Raw genomic sequence first — 21,048 nt, forward strand, 5'->3', positions numbered from 1 at the left:
TCTCTCTCTCTCTCTCTCTCTGTATCTCTCTGTATGTCTGTTTATGCAGACGTGTGTTTATGTCTCTGTTTGGGTGTATGTGCGGGTATGCGTGTGAATTTGTGTATGTCTGTGTGTTTGCATGTGTGAATGTGTGTGCATGTGTGTGTGTGTGTGTGGGTATGTGCATATGTGTGTATGTGTGTAAGTGTATGTGTGTATGTGTGTACTGGCATGTTTGTGAATGTGTGTGCTGTATTTGTGTATATATGTGTGTGTTTGTGTGGGGATGTGTTTGTCTTTGTGTGTGTATGCGGGTAGGTGTGTTTATGTGTGTGTGCAGGTTAGTGTATATGTGTGTGTGCGGATGCATTTGTTTAGCTTGTGTGCATGTGTGTGCATGGGTGTGTTTGTGTATATAATATGTGTGTGAGTGTATGCATGTGTGTGTTTGTGTGTGTGTGTCAGTGGCGTCTCTTGCGTTTGGCTTGGAGTTTCAGCCCCACCTGATTTTTGCCACCAAAACGTCACTTCTCTTATTAAAATCAAAACAAAACAAAAATTCACAAACATTTTTAAAGTGCAAAATAAAACAATGTATTTCAATGAAAAGTGAACACACAACGAAAACACCAGAGAGGGTTTACAGTAACATTACCAACCGAAACTCCGCAGGCACAATAATTCGAAAAGAGATCTGATTTGTTTGTGTGTCTACTACTGTTTATTACGACTGTAACTCAATCCTATTAGGCGCTTCTCCCTTTGGGGAGAATGAATTTCATTGGTTTGTCCCTTAAGCCCCGGCGTTTAAGTTCCCACTGACGGAATAACACTGGAGTCCTGACCTTGCATGTTTCAAGGCCGGGACAAAGACACTGATGATTCTATTAAGTCTATGAAGACGTAGAGGTCAAATACGTCCGATCAGCAGTACGCCAAAGGCAACGTTGTTGCACATTTCAACCCATCTTACACAAATAAGAAAGATGATTTAGATTCCATTTGTGTACCTTTTGCTACTGGTCATTTTAAAGCAGAATGGAAAAGTGTATGAATAACGAAATCCTTTTTTGAAAGCGCCCCAAAACCGCATGTCTTTAAACGTTTTGATGACCAGAATGCTCTTCGTGAAACAGTTAAGGTGCGGTCAAAAATTCGTGGCGAAATTTATTGTCAAATATTTCCTAAACTATCCAATATATTCTCCAGCTTTTGGACAATGACTTGTATCATTTTGTCAGGTCTGTCTGTTTCTCTCTCTCTCTCTCTCTCTCTCTCTCTCTCTCTCTCTCTCTCTCTCTCTCTCTCTCTCTCTCTCTCTCTCTCTCTCTCTCTCTCTCTCTCTCTCTCTCCCTCCCTCTCTCTCCCTCTTCCCTTCTCCCTTCCCCACTCTATCTTCCAACACTCATCCTGTATTTTTTCTTTGCTTTTAACTGTCACTACTCAAACATCTCCTCCCCCCCCCCCTACACACACACACACACACACACCCCCAAACCACCCAAAACGCTGTTAATATTTGGCCGGCGAAGGAAGACAGTTTTCACAGGAGTTCCCCGCGATTGCATTATGCCTAAGGCGTCTTCCTACATCCGCCGAGATTTGGAGTCTAATGAAAGAACTGGGTAGCGTTGACATGCATGCCAAACACCAGTAATACCATTCTCCTGTGAGCTACCCAGTGCAAGCTCAGATTCTGCCCTCGTAGTTTTCAATTCCCGCAAGAATGTGGGACAGTGGGAGAGTTCCGTCCGGCTAATCTTAACATTGTTTTGGCTTCCGAATCTGAAATGCTAATTTGAACTGGCAGGGTTTGTTCGTTTGTTTGTTTGTTTGTTAGCTTGTTTGTCTGTTTGTTTGTTTCTTTTTTGTTATGCTTTTCTGTCTTATCTAAATCTGTGTTTGTCCACGAATTTGAAGATTTTTAGTATATTATTTTAAACAAATTGTATTTCCATATTTCAAACATACTGAAAACAACATCTACTGATTTTGTCATTGTGGTTATAATCAGTATCACTGTTGTTGGTGGTGGTGTTGTTGTTTTGTTGTTGTTGTTGTTGTTGTTTGTTGTTGTTGTTGTTGTTAATACGTTTCACCTTCATGTCTACTCAGTATTGAAAATTGAATTCAGAAAGAAAATGCTGAAGCTTTCGCAATGTAGTATAACACACACACACACACACACACACACACACACACACACACACACACACACACACACACACACACACTCGCGCGCGCACTGAGAGAGAGGGGGGATAGATAGAGAGAGACAGAGAGAGACAGAGAGAGACAGAGAGAGACAGAGAGAGAGAGGGAGGGAGGGAGAGAGAGAGAGATTTATGTTTATGTCTGACCAGGCACTAGTTTAATGTTTCAAACAAGAATAATCGAATGGAACAACTTGTAGATCCACATAATATTTATTAAAGTAGTAAAGAACATAGAATTTCCACAGGAGTGGGTGGGTGGCGGGTGCTCTGGTGGGGTATGCACATCCTTTCCTATCACAAATCTATCGTCCTTATCTCTTCGCCTTCTTTTTTGTGTTTGCTACTCTCTTGTATTACCTCTATTCTTCGGCATTGATATGACCTTAATATTGTATTGCAAGTGCTGTAAAAGTCTTACTAAAAAACAAACAAATAAACAAAAAAAACTTTCCACCTGAGTTGCAAAGACAAAAGGTTCAAGCGGAAAGGAATCTTACTGTTTAAAAGTACCCAGCTTTCGCGAAGCAACGTCGTTGAAGATACGTAATAGAACATAAAAATAAATAAAAACAACGCAAATCAACACAACAACAAAACAATAATAATAACAACAATATCATTGAACAGAAGACATTGTTATGTACCCATCACATATTGGAGGCGGGCTGCTTCAACTCTTCCTGTTTAGGACAGGCTTGAGAGGAATACAGTGGTCCGTGGTGTGGGTCTTGATAATATGGAGTTACCCAAGAATATAATACTTTATAGCTCCCAACGTATAAACTGAACGGGCACGACCATTTCGGCATCGTGGTGCAATCAGGCGCTTGTCAAAATATAGCAGAAAAAAAATTGGAAAATTTTATCCGTCTTTTTGGGGCTCAAAACTTTTTCTATTCAGTAAAAAAAAAAAAAAAGATGTCTGTGTCGAGTTTACTGAAAAAACACATTATCAAAAAGCACAAGGAAATGTAAAAAAGCAGTTTCCAAGAACACTCAAACTTTGGAAATCACCAATATTTTTGCGACAATTTTCTTGTTAATTTTACCTCCCTCAATCACAAATATGTTGACTTAGGTTCCAGATAGATGGGTATTTTTTTCCAATAAAAACAAGACGATGAGAAAGTTTTAAGATTATACCGTACCAACAACGCCATTGTCCCAAAACTGACGAGCACCTGATCTCACCGTAAGTAACATAACTCATTGGCATGCAACCATGAGTTTAAAAAGATGGGACGAATTTCATGGCTAGTATATTATATTGGCCAAATTGTAAAATGTAAATTTTGAAGCTCTAGATTTATGGGACCTTCACTTCAAAAGGACAACAAAAAATTACTCTCCGGTTTTTTGTGTGGGTTTTTTTTGGTGGTTTGGTGTTTGGGTTGTTTTGTGTGTGTGTGTGTGTGTGTGTGTGTGTGTGTGTGTGTGTGTGTGTGTGTGTGTGTGTGTGTGTGTGTGTGTGTGCATGTGAATGTGTGGGCACGTATGTGTGTGTGTGTGTGTGTGTGTGTGTGTGTGTTGCTGTTGTTTTTTTTATTTTGTTTTTTTTCTGTTTTTCGTTACTTTTCTTAAATCTGACAATCGCAGTTTGGAGCTCAAGTATACGCTGTGTGCGTCATCGAATACCTCTAAACTTGTAGAAACTAAAAAGAATAAGGAAAATAAGAAAAAAAAAACAAAAGAAAACAGCAGGAGCGTGTGGAAAATCCCCTATAGACCTGCCGTTATAGAGACGATTGAGCTAATAAAAATACTTAACCCTCAGGCCAGCACAGTCTCGAGACACTCGACTACCTTCATCTAAATGCAAATACAATTGACTGCTTCACGCTCAGATTTGCACACACGCAAAAATAAAATTTCCCCTCTCAAGATGTCTCCCCATCGTTGTCAGAGGAAAAAAAACGACGAAAAAAAACCTCCAACTGTGGTGAGAGATTGTCTTTACGATGGTATTATGGCACGTCCGATCTAGTAGAATCTACCCACAGGTTGAAAATAGGTGTATCCGGATTTGGAGATCAAGCTATCGTATCTAAAATAATCGCTTTTCAGAGGACGAAAGAATTATTATTTATGCCATAAAAGTAAAAGTGTCTCTGCGAACCGACTTGTTTTTGGTTTGTCTGTTTGATTGTTTGTTGTTGTTGTTGGTGGTGGTGGTGGGTTGTTGTTTTTTTGTCTTAACATTTATCGACTGTTCTCACATGTTCCTGGTACGCTTTCTGGGTAAAAGGGATGGAGATATGGTGTCTTAATATCGCTCAGTTTTCTCAAAAAACGAAATTTGAGACACGATTGGTTGGTTATAAATGGATGTGTTGCACTCCACTGGGAAGCAGTTCTGATGTTTCAAAAGGCAAGCTGCTTTTATTCTGCCTTCCAAAAGAAAATCCTTTCTGGCATCAACCACAATCAGTCATCATTGAAGAAATTGATCTAATGCGGAAGAAGAAGAAGCAGAGATGATGATGAGAGATATGAGAGAGAGAGAGAGAGAGAGAGAGAGAGAGAGAGAGAGAGAGAGAGAGAGAGAGAGAGAGAGGAGGAGAAGAAGAAGAAGAAGAAGAAGAAGAAGAAGAAGAACAAGAACAAGAACAAGAAGAAGAAGAAGAAGAACAAGAAGAACAAGAAGAACAAGAAAAACAAGAAGAAGATGATGATGATGATGATGATAACGACGACGGAGACACTGCAATAAAAATACAAAACATTTTTTTTTTTACTTAGTAGTTTCAAAATGTGCAGCCATAAAACAGCCGCTCAGGACTCGCAGTGGCAGGATAGCATCCGATGCGTATAGTCAACTGGTCATTCTAAAACATTAACACTATTTTTTCAAGCGATCTGGATGTAAAGAGGACAGGATCTACTATGTTGGGAATACTTGAAAACTACAAAACTTTACGTCAGCAACTTGTCTACGCTAAAGTTGCAACATTTTTCAGGAGAGTGCAAAAGCTGTTCTATTCATTTGAAAAACCATAGGCCCACCTACATTTAATAAATTATGTATCTTTTTTAGTTTTAGTTTAGTATGGGGTTTTACGGCATTCGCAACTGCATAAGGTCATAATATGAGCGCAATAATATATCTGTATAATTTGTTTGTTTGTTTTACTTTTTCAACATAAAGGGTTTGCAGTTCGGCAACATATTTCTCAAGCACATATTATGCAACTAAAAACCTCAGATTAAGAAATTGCTAGAACAATTTATTCCAAATGTTGGGCTTTGTAGAATCTACATATCTGAACAACTTGCTGACGTTTTCCTTTTGTTTAGTTTTGTTCAGAAAAAGTTACAATTCGAGAGAGATTAATAAAGAACACGTTAATAACAAACAAACAAACAAAAACAAACAAAACAAAAACAAAACCAATTAGTACCTTGTTGGAAACGAAAGTAATCTCTACCGTGATCTTAACAAAGCCCCTCAAGCGTTTAGGCCGACAAGTTGCGTGTTCGGAGACCTGAGCCAATTAGCTGGAACTGCCGGTAGGGGAGACTTTGGTTGGGGTGTATCTCTTGTTGTACTGGGCGGCATTCATGCCTCGGAGTCATAGACGCTTTGCACGAGAGTGCTTTCGTGTGGCGTAGTATTGCCATGAAAACAGACATGTTTGCTTTAAAAAAAAAATTTTTTTCCCTTTTCGACCCCCTACCCCGTTCCTATCCATCTCTTCATTTTTCCTCGAATCGCAACTTTTGGGAGGTTTTAGGATAGATCGGTGTTTATTGGGACGTTCTGCTTCTAAAAAACAAACAAACAAGCAAAACAAAACAAAAAATCTAGAAAATATCATCAGCATTGCTGTCTCACACTGGGTCAGGGTGTAAGCCAAGAACAAACGCGTTCCACCTTTCCCTATCCTGGGCTAGTCTCTTGGTGTTATTTTATGTCTTCCCACTTATCTGTACATCGATTTCTATTACTCTTTTTCAGGTTCGATCTAATGCAAGAACAAAGTAAGATTCAAGCACAAATTATTGTAGGAGATAGTTTAATCCCCTTTTTGCATCTTGACAAAATATGGAGCCTCCTGTAACCTGTTGAATGGTATAACTTGAATAACGTTGCTTCATGTAGGCTAGGCCATATATTTATTTTCTGATGATTCCTGCCTTTTTGTAGCACTTGAGAGAGATAGGCAGTAGGCCCCTACATATTATTATTGATTACAAATAGATTGTTTCAATCAAAGAGGTTATATTTAGTCCTAAAGTTCGTGGCAGTGATATTCCCCACGTAAACGAACGGGGCTGCGTATGCCCACTCTGAGACGCTGAACCTCAAAGGCAAGACATGCGCAGATCAACAGACGGGTGAGTACTTTTCGAGACTCATGCGGAGGCGTCTCGGCGTTCTTAAGAAGAAACCTACAAGCTTGCACTGAAATATGGGAGCAGGGTGGTGTTTAATATACAAGAGGTCGTGGGGAGCAGGGTGGTGCTCAGATTGTTCATGTAAATGGGGGCATGCGGCCATTCTGATGAGGGTATGAAGGCCCCCATGTCTGACACGTGTGACGTCATTGCTGCAAGCTCTAGAATTACACATATCATATTTGGGTTCAATACCTGAATCTGACATTCGTCATTAATATTGGCACAAGTGAGACTAAGGTAGAACAAATGGGATTTGTAACAAAGACATGTAGAGCACCAGTGAAAGCAATGATTTCAATTAAAATCTGTACACAACTACAAAAGTGTTTTTTGTATTTTTTTAAGGGGGAGAGGGTTGGTAAATGTTTCATAGTGCTGGCAACTGCATACAGTTGTATGAGTTTGCGGAACACATTAAATAATTCCAGTTGGTAGGAAATTTTGAATTATCGATTTTGGACTTCCAAGGGATCTTTAAGTAACGTGCGCAACTTGCACACAGGACCTCAAAGAATTTTCACCCTTACCCGAGAAAGCTTGGTGTAGATCTTACCTACCATAAGATCAGGAGTGTGGCTAAAAGATAGCAGAAAAAAGGAGCCAAGGAGTAGCTGTAGAAAGACTGCAGAAAGAGTCAGGTGCCTCAAGGAGGGTGCAAAGGAAGTGACGGAATGGGGGCAGTATAGTGGAGATAAAAGCAATTGGCAGAATATTGTTAGAGAGCAGGAAAGGATGTGAAAGGAAAACATATAAGAGAAGAAAATTTTCTGTTGCTATCCAGATTCGAACCCAGGACCTACTGAATGTTGTGTGAGGCGAACACCTTATAAATTAACTTCTAGACCACGAGAACCTCCTATAAAAGTCTGCTCAAGAAAATAATGACACGCTTCGTCTAACTATGCACGTGCTACATTTTATTTATTAACCCAATATTGACCATTTCACCCCCCAAAAAACTAAAACCATAGGTGAAATTGGGTTTTCAACTCGCAGAAAATCCTAAGAGACAACCACTTTGAAGTCAGACTTTTATTAGTCAAAGAAATGTCACACAGATGATACCATGGTAAGGATAAGCAATTTTGACTAAGAGAAAATTTCCTTACTTTTAATATTTTCTAAACTTCTTTTCTCACAAGGTTCTCCTCTTCATAGTCTACCATTCAAAATAACACCTTTGAAAACACAATGATATAATGAAATGTCAAAACATTTTCTATACATGACTTTAAATAATCATAGATGCAACATTGATCCATTATAGATCAGTTTTACATATTTATCTCAATGAGGGTTTTATTTTACATAATATTTCTGCGGTATACAGAAAATTCCCCATTTCGGCTCTAACTCTTAATAAACAAAACAGAAACTGGCAACATAATTTGGTAAAGAATAGGGGGCCTACCTACCTAATACCCCCTTCTAATCCATCCCCAGTTTCAAACTCTTTGACCTGGACTGCAGCCCCTAGGTAAACATGGGAAACATGGAATGGTCACAAAATTGTCTCAGAAACTAAAACTGTTCTCTGCGATCAGTATGATACATGAAATAATAATAATAATATGCTGCACATCTCCATTTAAAATAAAAAGAGATAAAGACACATAACAGTGGAAGATATAAGGGGAACATTACAAAATTACTCGAACAGGTGTGTATGTAGAATGTAAAGTTGTGTACAAAAATAAAAACATCCTATAAAAAGATTTATGACATGATATAAAAACTTGCTCATGGTCAGTTAAAACTACTGGAATGGCTACAGACTTAAAATAAAGTCTTTGTCCTCTGTCTCACACACCAACTCTCTCTCGACATCTCTCTCTCTCTTTCTCTCTCTCTCTCTCTCTTTCTCTCTCTCTCTATCTCTATCTTGCTCTCTTTCCCAGCCTCCTCCCCTCTTAATATCTCTCTCTCAATCTCTCTCTCTCTCTCTCTCTCTCTCTCTCTCTCTCTCTCTTTCTCTCGCTCTCTATCCCTATCGCTCTAATTCTCACTCAATCTCGAAGGGTATACTTTAATTTTACCCACAATTGGTATCACAGTGGCAGTGAATCTGAAATAATGCATTTTTGTTCTACTATCATGAAGATATCTCTGACGTATCTGTAGGTCTGGCCTCTTCAGAGTCGTACAGAACCAGTGCTGCCTTGTTAGAAAGCTGCTTACATCCATCCAACATGGCTGAAAGTAAATATTGAGATCAATTAAAAATTGGCAAAATTGTTGAGGTTCATTGTAGATCTATATTATTTTATTATTAAGATAAAGACATAAAAAGTCAAGATATTTTCAGAAAAGCAGAGAGGAGAGAGGATTTGGGAAGAGGAGAAGATTTATGATAAATGACCTAAGTCACGACTTAACATCAATAGGCCTTCAGCTAGTTGACTTTTGATTGTAATATACTCAAACATTTAGAATTGTACAATTCTCCTCAGACGTTATAAATATATAGGGGCCTACAATATAACAGGGATAGCTCGAATTTGTCGGGACTGGCGTAGGTAGTTCGAGGGATATCTTACAAAGAAAAAGAAGAAAAAAAAACAGACCTCCGGCACAGTTCGAGTCTTCTGTGTTCAACCTATTCGTGGTATGGCGTTTATATGTGTAGTGCTTTTTTGGTTTTTTTCTTAAATGCAAATATGTGAAACAATACAGATTAAAAAAACAACCAAGAATGTTTCAATTTGTTAACAAACACCTAGACATTGAGGGCATTTGTAACCCAGCCGACAGCAGGAAACTTCAAACTGTTTTCTCAATAAAGCTTTTATGTGTCAAACATTTTTTCTAATGAAAATTGGAAAGTATATAAAAGTTATGAACAAAAATTTTACCTGAAAGACAAAACTTAAAAAAAAAAAAGCAGAACCTTTTGAACTTTTGGCAAGGATTATCCAATTCTTATGCGGCCCAGAAGTAGGCTGGACAATACCTTCAAAAATATTACTCTGAGTGTTTAACTTATGACTGCTTTGTACTATCATTGTCAAATTACCTCTGTGAAAAGACGTGAAAGAGCGATGGTTATATATATATATGCCAATCATGCATAGTTGTGTGAACATAATCCTAGGACAGCTGATCCATGCCAGCAAGCTTGTTGTATATATCAAAGAACAAATAAAAAGGAAATCATACAACTTCAAAATTTTTCTTAGAGGAGTCCATTTAACTCTTTCACTACCAGAGGGTTTTCCTCACCTGGATCGGGCCCGACCTATGATCTACTTTCTGATTCTGTCTACCGTTGGACAAATGAAAGATTTTGAGTTCAATATAGGCATATTCAATACTAGCCACATGTATTACATATGAAAATAAAGGGGAAAATAATGACTTATATCAACGTGTTGCTAAAAACGATCATTCTTTAGCTTGAGATTTCAGTTTTGATTGTTACAAAAGTAGGTGTCATTTTGAAGCAGGAAGTGGAGAACATGAAACACGGCTTGCAGTTGTGAAAGAGTTAGATCAAATATTGTAAATCAGAAAACAGCCATAAACTAAAAGAAAAGAAAATCCCCTTGTTTTTTATTAATCTATTAGAGCAATAATCTTTCTAAACCGAAAACCTGGTATAAACCAAGAAAATCCAGCACTCCCACAAATGTTGGTTTAAGCAATCACTTTTTGTCCAGAAACAGGAAAGTAGAGTGGATCTCACCTCTCAAGTTTTCCTCTGCTTCCTGTACCTTTGCCTCTCCCCCGATGTCCAGCATCCACTGTTGTGAGTCGACATCATGAGTGGCATCATGGCCAACTTCTGGCATACTGGATGCGTTCACAGATTTGAAATCTGAGAAGAGCAGGGAATAAAAAACTCATGATTTGTTAGGAATCCCTAGATTTTGTTGAGGCGTGTGAGTCCTAAACTCTCTCATTAAAGATGTTACAAAATGCTCTCTTTCCAATATCCACTTGCTCACTGTCAGAAACATGACTGACAAAATAAAGACATATGTATTTTTCTTTTTGGTTTGGAAGGGGGGGGGGGGGCTGAGTTGGGTTTTTTTTTCCTATTGAAACACATTTTAGGTTTATATTTAATGTACATGATCAAACTTTTTATTTTTCTGAGTTTATCTCAGGAAATCAGTATGGTGCAATATCTAAGCACAGTCACAAAAGCTTTTGATATTCTCTGTGTGTCTAGAGCCTACATATTGACAGCCTCATAAAAATGTAGCTATGATCCTGTTTTTTCCAAAGCTATGTTTACAAACCACAGATGTTCACTTGTAATTATGAACTACCTCAGAAACCAAATATTCACTGGAATTCAACCTCCCACAGTATCTCTATATCATGAAGTACACAAAAGAAAAACAAAATGTTCAAGTATAACAAAGAACTACTTAAAAAGGCTCCACACGTAGGTCTATAATACAGCCAGAAGACAACAACTGTTTTCTAGAAATGCAGATCCAACTCAGTAACATATAATGTATAAACAATAATGTGCATGAATAAAAGTCTGAGGGGCAACAAAAATTATGAAACCCCTCGAGGTTAAAGATAGAATACAGACACTATAGCACAAAATTCTTACCATCATCCATTAAACTTCTACCATCTTAATCATCTTGTTATAAGTATTCATATAGCCTTCTAAGCATGCATAAGAATAATGTTGAGTTACAATCAGAATACAAAATAAGCCTAGGTATATAGCTTAATACTATTAATGTTTATATAGGCCCTACCACTGTTCATTCGTATTATGCATGTGAGTGTGAGCCTGTTTAAATTGTGAGTGCAAGCATAGGCATACTATTATTATATTATTATGGTTATGTGCACAGATGTGTGTGGAAGAGAGGATGTGTGATGGAAGAGAGTGTGTATATTATATGGGTGTGCACATGTGTATGTTTAGGAGTGCTTGTTCATGTGTGTGTGTGGGGGGGGGGGGGGGGGTATGTGGTGAAACACCAAAACAATGTGCCAGGATCTGGACAATTAAGGTGTATCTAATCGTATATTATCTAATCTGTGTTATATCACTTATTTTACGGGCAACTAAATATTCCATCCAGCACATTTCCATCCAGAGCACCACAGTACTTTAACAGTGACAATGATAAAGAAATAAGAAATGTCTTCCATTGGTTTAGACTAAAAAGGGGAGGTGGATGTGGATATACACAACAAAGAAGCTGACGAAAGTGCAGAACAGACCCCCAAGGCAAACCTGGAGGTGTTTGAGAAGGAGTTTACTCTGACGGATCATGCATGGGAAGAGAAACACAGAGGCAGAGAGACAGACTGACAAGACTAAATTGCAAGAGGAACAACTCACTATACATAGCCTGATCCATGTGTTTACAGAGTTGAAAGAGTTCACTCCCTCTTCCCCTTACTCGCTGACCTGCGGACAAAAAGGATGAACATAGGCCTATTAGCCATTTGAAAACAATGTGGAAAAAAAAAAGAATTCCAGTTGCAACCTCATTTGAATAAGGTTCATCAACATAACATCTAACTATATATTATATTATATAAGAGAAAGGATAAAGTAGAGTCAGTATTTGCATCATTTTTGACAAAGAAGGAAGTTTGAAACTGTAGCCTACTACAAAAACGACATGGCACGACATACACTTTGTGTATTGACGGCATTCTGCAAGACTTTTAAAAAATGTCATTTTGCAATTTGGCATTGGTCATAGTCTTGCACCCAGCCAATCATTATATGTGAGACATCGTGTCGAAATCAGCTGCTTATCAAAATATTGAAATCGAAGAAAACAGCATCCTTCTTCCCATTTGGCAATTTTTATCAAATTTTGTTTGTTTGGTTCAACACCTAATTTTTTATGTCCATTTCAAAACACATTTCTGGTGTAGTTTTTACTAAAAAACATTGATTAACGGCACAAAATATGTTAGATTTACAGTTTCCAAGAACTCTCAAGCTCTGGAAATCACAAAACTTTGGTGGCCATTTTCTCGCTAATTTTACCTCTGAATCCAAGTGACCCTACCTCATTCAGTCTGTAATATCTCAAATTATATTGATAGATAGATAATTTTCTTTGTCAAAAGCAAGACAAATGAACTAGTTTTAAGATGATACCAATAACCCCTTTTGCCCATAAATTGACAAGCCCGTGATTCCACCACATCGTGATGATCCATGAATATTGCACCATAACCGTTACTGAACACTGTAAGTCTTGCTCACTGTCAGATACAACACAAACAAAACAAAGAGATTTACAGTCAAACCTCGTTATATTCCCCCCCCCCCCCCCCCCCCGTTATATTGCCAGTTCTGTTTACCACAAGGTTTTGCCAGAGTATGAAAAGAATTGCCTACAGGCCTGTGAATTAAATATAGAATTTGCTCTTTTACACTACCATCCACCAACTATCTTGAGTGGTATGATCTTTATTACACTTATGTAAATTTGTCCACCAGCGAATTGGGCACCAGATTGGAACACACTACATTCGGCACACGGCACGCACACAGTGGCTGCTTGATAATCTCTTTCTCAGACACCTCTCTAGCAGCAAGTTCTGCCATTTTCTAGCATTTGTCACCGATCTGCTTCTGATTTGTACATATAAAATAGTGCCCTTATTTGTAAGCTTTGGTTGAATTTGTCGGCAAATAATTAAAATGGAATTATAAATGTGGTTGTTGTTGTTGTTGTTTTTAAATCGCTTTAGCAGCGAGGATTTCGCTCTTATAAATGGGGTGAAGAAACAATAAATGCCATTATGAGTTTTTAACATACCATCCAAAGTAATTAAAACAGGAAGCATCATCAGCACACCGTCCAAATAGCTCATGTTACACATTGGGTTAGACAAGCCATTTGCCGGATCTTGTAATCTTAAACTTGTGAATTTTTCCAGACCAGCCAGATACCGAAGACAGTCAACACTAGTATGAAAAAGAGACACATTTTGGTAGCAACAGTAATTGAATGAAGAAAATAAAATCGCAAAATGAGGTGCACTAGAAGATGAAATTGTGTTACACTAAATTTAGGCTATGTTAGTCATTAGGCCTATTTTTCTTTTTTAAATAGAAAAATACATTTACACACAATAGAAAACTGAATTTCTTTATACTAAAGAACGGAGCAGTCTCTTCTCAATATATTTAAGTTCTAAAACAAAAATATAACTAATAAATAAAATGTAGTCATATCTTATAAAAGTTAACATGTCCTACGAATACAAGCCTGAAAATACACATATAAAATATTGCGACCAAAGACAAAAGTAACAAAGATTGTTACCTACCTCCCTATCAAATTTCCAGACACATTCAGGCTCTGTAAATTCTCCAATGACTGTAATCCTTCTGAAACAACAATGCCAGAAAAAAAAACTTTATTTCAGTCAACATTTGGAAAATGTTTATTTATGCATCTTACTCCTATCTAAACATTTCTGCAGGATACCTTTGCATATGATATAGAGCTGTTCATTTTTGGAGGGGAAAAATTAGGTTATCGATGCAATGGCAATTCAGCTCCTTCACTCTTTTCATAGTAGAAGTGACCAAACCTCTTAATTAAGTACAGTGGAATCCAATTAAACTGAACACCATTAATCCGAAAACAGCGGTCAACCAAAAGAAAAGAAAATCCCCAATTTGTTTTGCTTTTATTATATCAATCGCTCTTAATCAAAAACCCAATTAAACTGGAGAAAATTTGGTAGTCCAATCGTTTTTAGTGAAGGAGGACTCAACCGTAGTTCAATGCTGTTGTTACATTACAATGTAAGTGCTGGAATCTGACAATAAAACTTTCAGTGTAAAAAAAATGTTTCTCCTTGGTCAATACAATAGAACATGCTGAAGGAAACATGTTTACATTTAACACATTAACATGATATCTCTGGCCAAATCTTGACTGGTTAAAATGTGACTGGAAAAAGAAAAATTAGACTCTTGCTTGAAATCTCAATTCATTTTGCTATTCTCCAAAAACATCATGTACTGTATATGAAAACACTTTTTAGTTAAAGTTTTTTTATTCAGAAATTTTAGCAGCACAAATAACTTGATATTACTGAAGTTAAAAAGATTGTGACACTTATATGAGATCTGATCAGAACAGATGTAGAGGGCTCTTGTGGTCTAGAGGTGCAGTGTTCGCCTTTCATTCAATAGGTCCTGGGTTCGAAACAAGACAGCAATAGAAAATTTTCTTCCCTAAAATTTTCTTCTTTCATCTCCTTTCCTGTTCTTTTATCATGTTCTGTTATGTGCTTTCATCTCCACTTTCTGCTCCCCAAACATTCCCCCACTCATCTGGCTCCTAACTCTTTGTACTGCTACTCCTGGCTCCTCCTTACTGCTGTCTTTCAGTCTCACTCCTGGTAGTAGGGCAGGTAAGATCAAATACCTAGCCTTTTTGAATAAGGGCAAAACAATCTCTGAGATCTCATGTGCAAGTTGCAAATGTTAAAGACCCCTTGGTGGTCCAAAATCGATTAGAATAGGCTTCAGCCACCACCAAGGCATAGTTTAAAATTAATTCCTACCAAACCGAAAATGCTTAATGAGTCCAGCATGCTCATATGACCTTATGCAGTTGCAAGTGCCGTAAAATACTTACCTAAAGAAAAAAGAAGAACAAAAAAGGAAAAAAAAAATTAAGATGAAAGTAAAGTGCAAAAACATACCTAAAGAGGAGATTCTATTTGCTGCTAGGTTGAGCTTGACTAACGCTGACAGGCCCGCAAGCTTGTGGAGGCGGCTGACGTTGTTATACGACAGGTCGAGTCTCTCAAGAGAAGTACATTCACCAATACAACCAACATCAGAGATGCCTAAGAGCAAAACAAAATTGATGTGAAAATTTGTGAGTGATCAATGTGCATGTTGGTGGCTCCCTGTTTATAATTATTCACTGTTAAGTCATTGTGCAAGAAAGTAAGTCCTCAAGCAAAGCATCACGCTTCACTAATCAAAGCTAGAAAATTATACACAACACAGATGAATAGTCCACTGTAAAACAACACGAAACAGTAAGTTTTCACATTTAATATTAACACTTTCCCTGCCCGCTCGCGGACCTGGCCTCGCTGGACCGAGAGCCGCAAAATACGGCTCGAGTGGCTCGCTATCTATTTCAATCCAGTAATGAAGTTCTCGGCCGATCCAGTTTTTCAAAATAATAGAATAGACTTCCTGTTAGCAGATACGAAAGAAAATATAGCACTGAGAGACGATTTTTCAGTCATTTCAGCACTTTTTTGTCCCCTTCGAAACGTAGAAATTAGAAGAAAAGCACTCTCCTGACTTCAGTATATGTCTCATATTTTTATTTCTATATTAGGTACACATACATAACTTTCAGCACTTTTTTGCATTACTTGAGGCAACCTACCTGGGAAGTTTGAATGATGCTGTTGTTGTACTGTTTTAGATATCACCTATCAAAGCTGGAAAATTGTTGATTTCATACGACACCTTCGATATTGCATAATCACTTTTAGAAACCCCAAACTAATATAATTGGAATAAATCTTCAATATTGTATCAATATTTTTTTACCTTCAGTTTGATGGGCCATATGATATGGTTTGAGTGTGTTTAGCTGGATGTTTTGACATTTTCCTGTGGTGGGGTAGGGGCGTAAAAGTAGGCCAGGGAAAATCCATGGGCCAGTGGTGGATTTTTGCCTGGTTAGAAAAGTGTTAAGAAATATTCGCAAGAGAAGTAATTTATTCAGAAGTGGAATGAATTGAGTAATTTGAAAGCAAAAGTTGATTTTCAGAAAATTAAATAAAGGAAAGGAATATAAAACTCTCATCTACTTTTCACACATCACATATAGATTCTAGATCTAGACTAGAGACAAAAAGTTTAAGGTCGGAAACATAGCATGTTTTATCATAGACGCTTTGGCGTTTGTATATGGGGTACATATTAACAAAAAAAGATAGACCACATAATAATACATAATATCTGCTACAAACCAGCATCCTTTATATTGAGTGTATGAATGCTTTCCACATCAAATTCTCCACTTTTAGATTTGAGCAGTTGCTTGGATATAACTCCATCTGAAAAAACAATGATGCACAATGACATAATCAATTAGAACTTGATTTATTAATTTTTTTAGATCTAGACTCTAGATCTAGACCAACAGAAACGGAAAGAAATTGATATATGGAATAGATCTAGATATCTAGATCTAGATCTAGATCTAGATCTAGATCTAGCCTTTGGTTCATATTCTTCAAGCTTTTGTTGGCTATTTCTTTCAGCCCAAAAGTAAATCTAAATGTAACCTAATTTTATGAAGTTAAGTTTTAAGTTTTACTGAAGTGTTAGCCTACTGTTGTTGCCTTGGCCTTGGCGTAGGCAGCTACTGTCACTTTTGCGCAGCAGGTGGGTCTGTAACTGAAAACTTCTTTTATTCACATCTTATACGTACGAAAGAGAGAAGAAAAACAGCACTGAGTTTTATTATTGAAACAATTTTTATTTCTTTAAGTTTTAAATTTCTTTTAAAATAAGTTCATGTAGATCTAGATTTAAAGAATTGAAGTAAGCATGCTTTACCATTTGAGTTTGATTCCACGGACGCCATTTGTAAACAATGCCATTCACCGGAAGCAACGCACCGATACACCAAACAATAGTATCGAATAGTTAATGTGAAGGATTTATTATTTATTTTGTATTAACACATTATGCTGTGCATATCATAATCTTGCTAGAGCCTGAGAATATTTGCGAATGACGGAATGAACATTTGCATACATAAATACGTTTTCCCAGGTATTGTTATTAAACGTTTTAAAATCGTGGGACGCACCTGTCCATAATATGAATTCATGAATAGGCATCACAGAATTCTACACTTAGACTTAGTGTAGAATTCTGTGGTAGGCATCCAAGTCGGATATCTAAAGCAACATAGCCTATTAACAACTGATTTCATAGATGTAGGTATTTTGAAAACTTAAGAAGGATTTTCATAATAGTTTGAAAATATTTCATAATAACTTGATACATTCTCTGACAGTGACAGTGAACTAAGCGCGCTTCGTGCTCAGCATGGGGTGGACTTTCACCATAGTGCCGAGTTTGCAGGGAGACAACCGCTACTTTTCTGTTAAAGTATTTTTTTGTTTTATTAGTTATCTCCCGTGAAACGTTTGTGTTTTCCGACAAGGTGATAGAGACAATAATATAATGAATTTAATTAATGTTTTATTGTCATATTTTGCTTATCTTTTCGCCCCGACATAGACTACAGGTTACCTTCATTATGGAGCAAATGAGGTGTTCTAGGTAAGCTATGTTATCCTGTAGTATAATTGTTCCAACTGATTAGTACCGTGCAGCAAAAGACATGATAAGATATTATGATACATATTCATTGTCCAGATCCTGGCACGTTGGTTCGGTGTTTCATCACGCGGGCGCATACACACACACACACACACACACACACACACACACACACATACTATATACCAACGTGCATGCGCACGCATACGCACGCACATGTGCACACCCATATTAACACGACATACTTTTCCCTTAAACGTCCTGTCTTCCACTTCTCATAGGCAAACGTAATAATTCCTCCGTCAAAAGCGTTTTTATAATGAGATTTTGTACTTTGGTCAATACCAGCCCTGACTCCGACAAACCTTGATGAAAACTTTGCAATGAAAATCTGGGACCCTTTTCTCAAAACTGTTTTTTGTTTCCTTTATCCCTCTCATTCGTCTTACAGTACACTCATCAATGCAAAAGAAACTGTAGCTGAAATCGTATTTTTTAAGCAAAATTAACTTATTCAACTTGCTGCTTGTGAAATCCGTAAGGAAGACTAGAGATTTGAAGGCTGGATCTAGACTAGTACAGTTCTGAGTAGACTGCTTATCCTATTTATTATGTTTCAATTTTCATTTTACATTTAAAAATAAATACCAAAAAAAAATGCTATATAAAATCTTTTCTCGTAATAGTTTCCGTATTATAAGAAAATACTCTACCGCAAAGCGTGATTTTACAAGAATAAGTTTGCTGGTAGGTTAAAACGGTGAAAAGATATGTTATAGTAACTCATTAATTGATTTAACTTCAAATAAAGTCTTCAACACCCCTTAGTCGTAGAACAACCTGAGTTGAACGAAACTGAGTTATCAATTCCACCTGATGGTGTTTTGGCTTGTTTTTTAAATACTGTGTTTGTGTTTGTTTTTTGGTTTTTTGTGGGGGGGGGGGGGGGGGGGGGTTTGTTGTTGATATTTTTTAAACACAGAAATGTTTTTGCATTAGCCTGGGATTGGTATCTTAATAAATTAGAAGGCGAAAATGTTTTACAGACATTCAAAGCAACTAGCTGTTGAGAGGCAAGTATTATGGGATTTTTCTGAAATCCAGCTGTTATTATACCTTACTTTCCGGGCTTGGCTAATCATTCTTTTATGTCTTCGTTTCGACGCTCCCATCGACACAATTTAAATAATTTAGGACGCGTTTTTTTAAAAATTACTCCAAGCAGAGAAGCAGTGGCCAATTTCAACTCAGTTCAGGGTTCACTTCTTTACTTTACTATGATACTTCATAGGACCGGCCAAAGTCACCCCAATATGGAAGGCTTAATTGCCTTATTATTATTATCAAAACATGAAGTTATAAGTAAAATAAAAACATTTTCTCACTGCTTACAATCGTTCCACTTAAATTTACCCAAACATTTGAACTGTTTCTCGTGTTGTTTTAAAAAGTCATTACAGCAGGTGTTGCAAGAAAAGTGTCCAAAGTCACCACAGTTAACGGAACTGTGAATGCACTGCACATCCTCTCTTGGCTGGTTAAAGTTATGCTCCAGGCTTTCCAAGGTCCGTGCTGCAGTCCCATACCCTCGAAAACCAGTCCTGAAACACATCGGGTATTACATGTACCGTAAAAGGAAAAGAATAGGGAACTCGAACCCGAGGGTTTTGGTAATATGGCAGTACCCCCGATATCAATTTTACCCAAACCTCTTTGGGTCTGTCAGCGACTGCGTAGACGTTCATCTCCGACAGGACCTAACCAAACACGGCAGGCTGAGGGCCTTAAAAAATCGGCAAAATGACTCGAGTTTTAAAAAAACCACACCCAGCGTGAGATTCGAACCAGGGCCATCCAATCCATAGTCCAGCTTGATACCACTTGAACTCACGAAGCGTCCATAAAAAGTATCATGTAAACGTGACATAATGATAATATGTTTACATACATAATTTGTCATATAAAGGGAGAAAGTTATGCTTTTCAAAAAAGTATATTATATATTACTGTGATTATGTCCCTTGGTCGTCGTCTCAAATTTTAATGTACATTCGTTTAGGAATATTAGTTTGAGAGCAAACATTAAAATGAAAGTTTCTTGTTCATGCAACCGCCTTGTGACTGTGGAAAAACCCGTTACTATAATTAAAAATGACGTCACTAGTATCGTTTGAATCTCTGCTTCTCGATCCTGAAACGCCTGGTGTCGTGTCTTACAATTACGACGAGGATTACGAAGCGATGTCTGATGGAGCCAAAAGGATGCTAAAAGAGGGGAATGCCGGAGGTTGTTCCATCATGTCGGAAGCCTACTCTTTTAACCTCATTAAACAAAAACTGCTGATTAATGTTGAATTGTGGGAGACAGAGACAAAAATTCAGTATCGGAATCGAAAAGGCAAAATTACAGACTACACGATCAATTTCGAAAAGCGCAGGTTTGCAGTGCAGGTCACTCGAGCTATGTACCACCCCAAAGACCGAAGTGTACCTGTCAAACGTCTCAAAAAAGAGATTGACAAAAAACTGAAAGGGATTAAAGAATCGTCTCAAAACGCATCTCTCAGATGGGAAAAACAGATCCTACACGTATGGTGTCAAGACTCGACCCTGAGCGAAGTCGTTGAAGACGCATTCATGAACGCCGATGCTGTCCTGAGGGGAAACACAATCCTGCTGGTATCGGAAGTTCTGGACGATTATCTGAGGGAGAAGATCTTTTAACAAGGCATGATGTAGGCTTATTTACTAGGCTTAGCCAGAAAATAGTGATGACGCAATATTGAAAATGCAGATTTATTTGTACAGTGTTGAAATAAAGTTTTAAAAAACAACAACATAACCATTGAGTTATATCCTTTGTTTTTACATGTTTGGCGGGCGAGCGAGAGAAAGTTAGTGCGCTAGGGTCAGCTAGTAGAGAATCTTTGGTTGAAAGAAAGCAACTGAGTTTGAGGCCTAATATGACTGTATAGTCACTTAACCACTGGTCAGATTGATAGCTTGACCACTGGTCAGATTAACTGTATATATAGCTTGACCATTGGTCAAATTGACTGTATGTATAGCTTGACCATTGGTCAATTATACTATTGCTTGACCACTGGTCAGATTGGATGTATTTCAATATAGCTTGACCACTGGTCAGATTGACTGTAG

The 21,048-nt window shown here is 37.5% G+C and overlaps 2 protein-coding genes across 2 annotated transcripts; one reads left to right on the forward strand and one right to left on the reverse strand.

The window, feature by feature from the left end:
- Positions 1-8,512: 8,512 nt before the first annotated feature.
- On the reverse strand, positions 8,513-17,190 carry LOC101845981 (leucine-rich repeat-containing protein 61). Its single transcript, XM_005091561.3, has 8 exons — positions 17,155-17,190; positions 16,563-16,649; positions 15,264-15,410; positions 13,872-13,932; positions 13,358-13,506; positions 11,914-11,982; positions 10,279-10,410; positions 8,513-8,789 (listed from the first exon to the last, which is right to left on the reverse strand). The coding sequence occupies exons 1-8, from the start codon at positions 17,180-17,182 to the stop codon at positions 8,689-8,691; spliced, it is 774 nt and encodes a 257-aa protein (XP_005091618.1). The 5' UTR covers positions 17,183-17,190; the 3' UTR covers positions 8,513-8,688.
- Positions 17,191-20,040: 2,850 nt separating this feature from the next.
- LOC101851470 (AAC-rich mRNA clone AAC4 protein-like) lies at positions 20,041-20,613 on the forward strand. The gene has a single exon (XM_035973816.1). It carries the CDS (start codon positions 20,041-20,043, stop codon positions 20,611-20,613), a length of 573 nt encoding a protein of 190 aa, XP_035829709.1.
- Positions 20,614-21,048: the final 435 nt, after the last annotated feature.

The sequence above is a fragment of the Aplysia californica genome, unplaced genomic scaffold (assembly GCF_000002075.1).
Source record: "Aplysia californica isolate F4 #8 unplaced genomic scaffold, AplCal3.0 scaffold00032, whole genome shotgun sequence".
Lineage (NCBI taxonomy): Eukaryota > Metazoa > Mollusca > Gastropoda > Aplysiida > Aplysiidae > Aplysia > Aplysia californica.

Coding starts and splice junctions, on each gene's coding strand:
- LOC101851470 (XM_035973816.1), top strand. CDS start 20,041: ATGACGTCACTAGTATCGTTTGAATCTCTGCTTCTCGATCCTGAAACG.
- LOC101845981 (XM_005091561.3), bottom strand. CDS start 17,182: ATGGCGTCCGTGGAATCAAACTCAAATG. Junction 13,933..15,263: donor AAATAGAATCTCCTCTTTAG/GTATGTTTTTGC, acceptor TTGTTGTTTCAG/AAGGATTACAGTCATTGGAG. Junction 13,507..13,871: donor TCTGGAAATTTGATAGGGAG/GTAGGTAACAAT, acceptor TTTTCATACTAG/TGTTGACTGTCTTCGGTATC.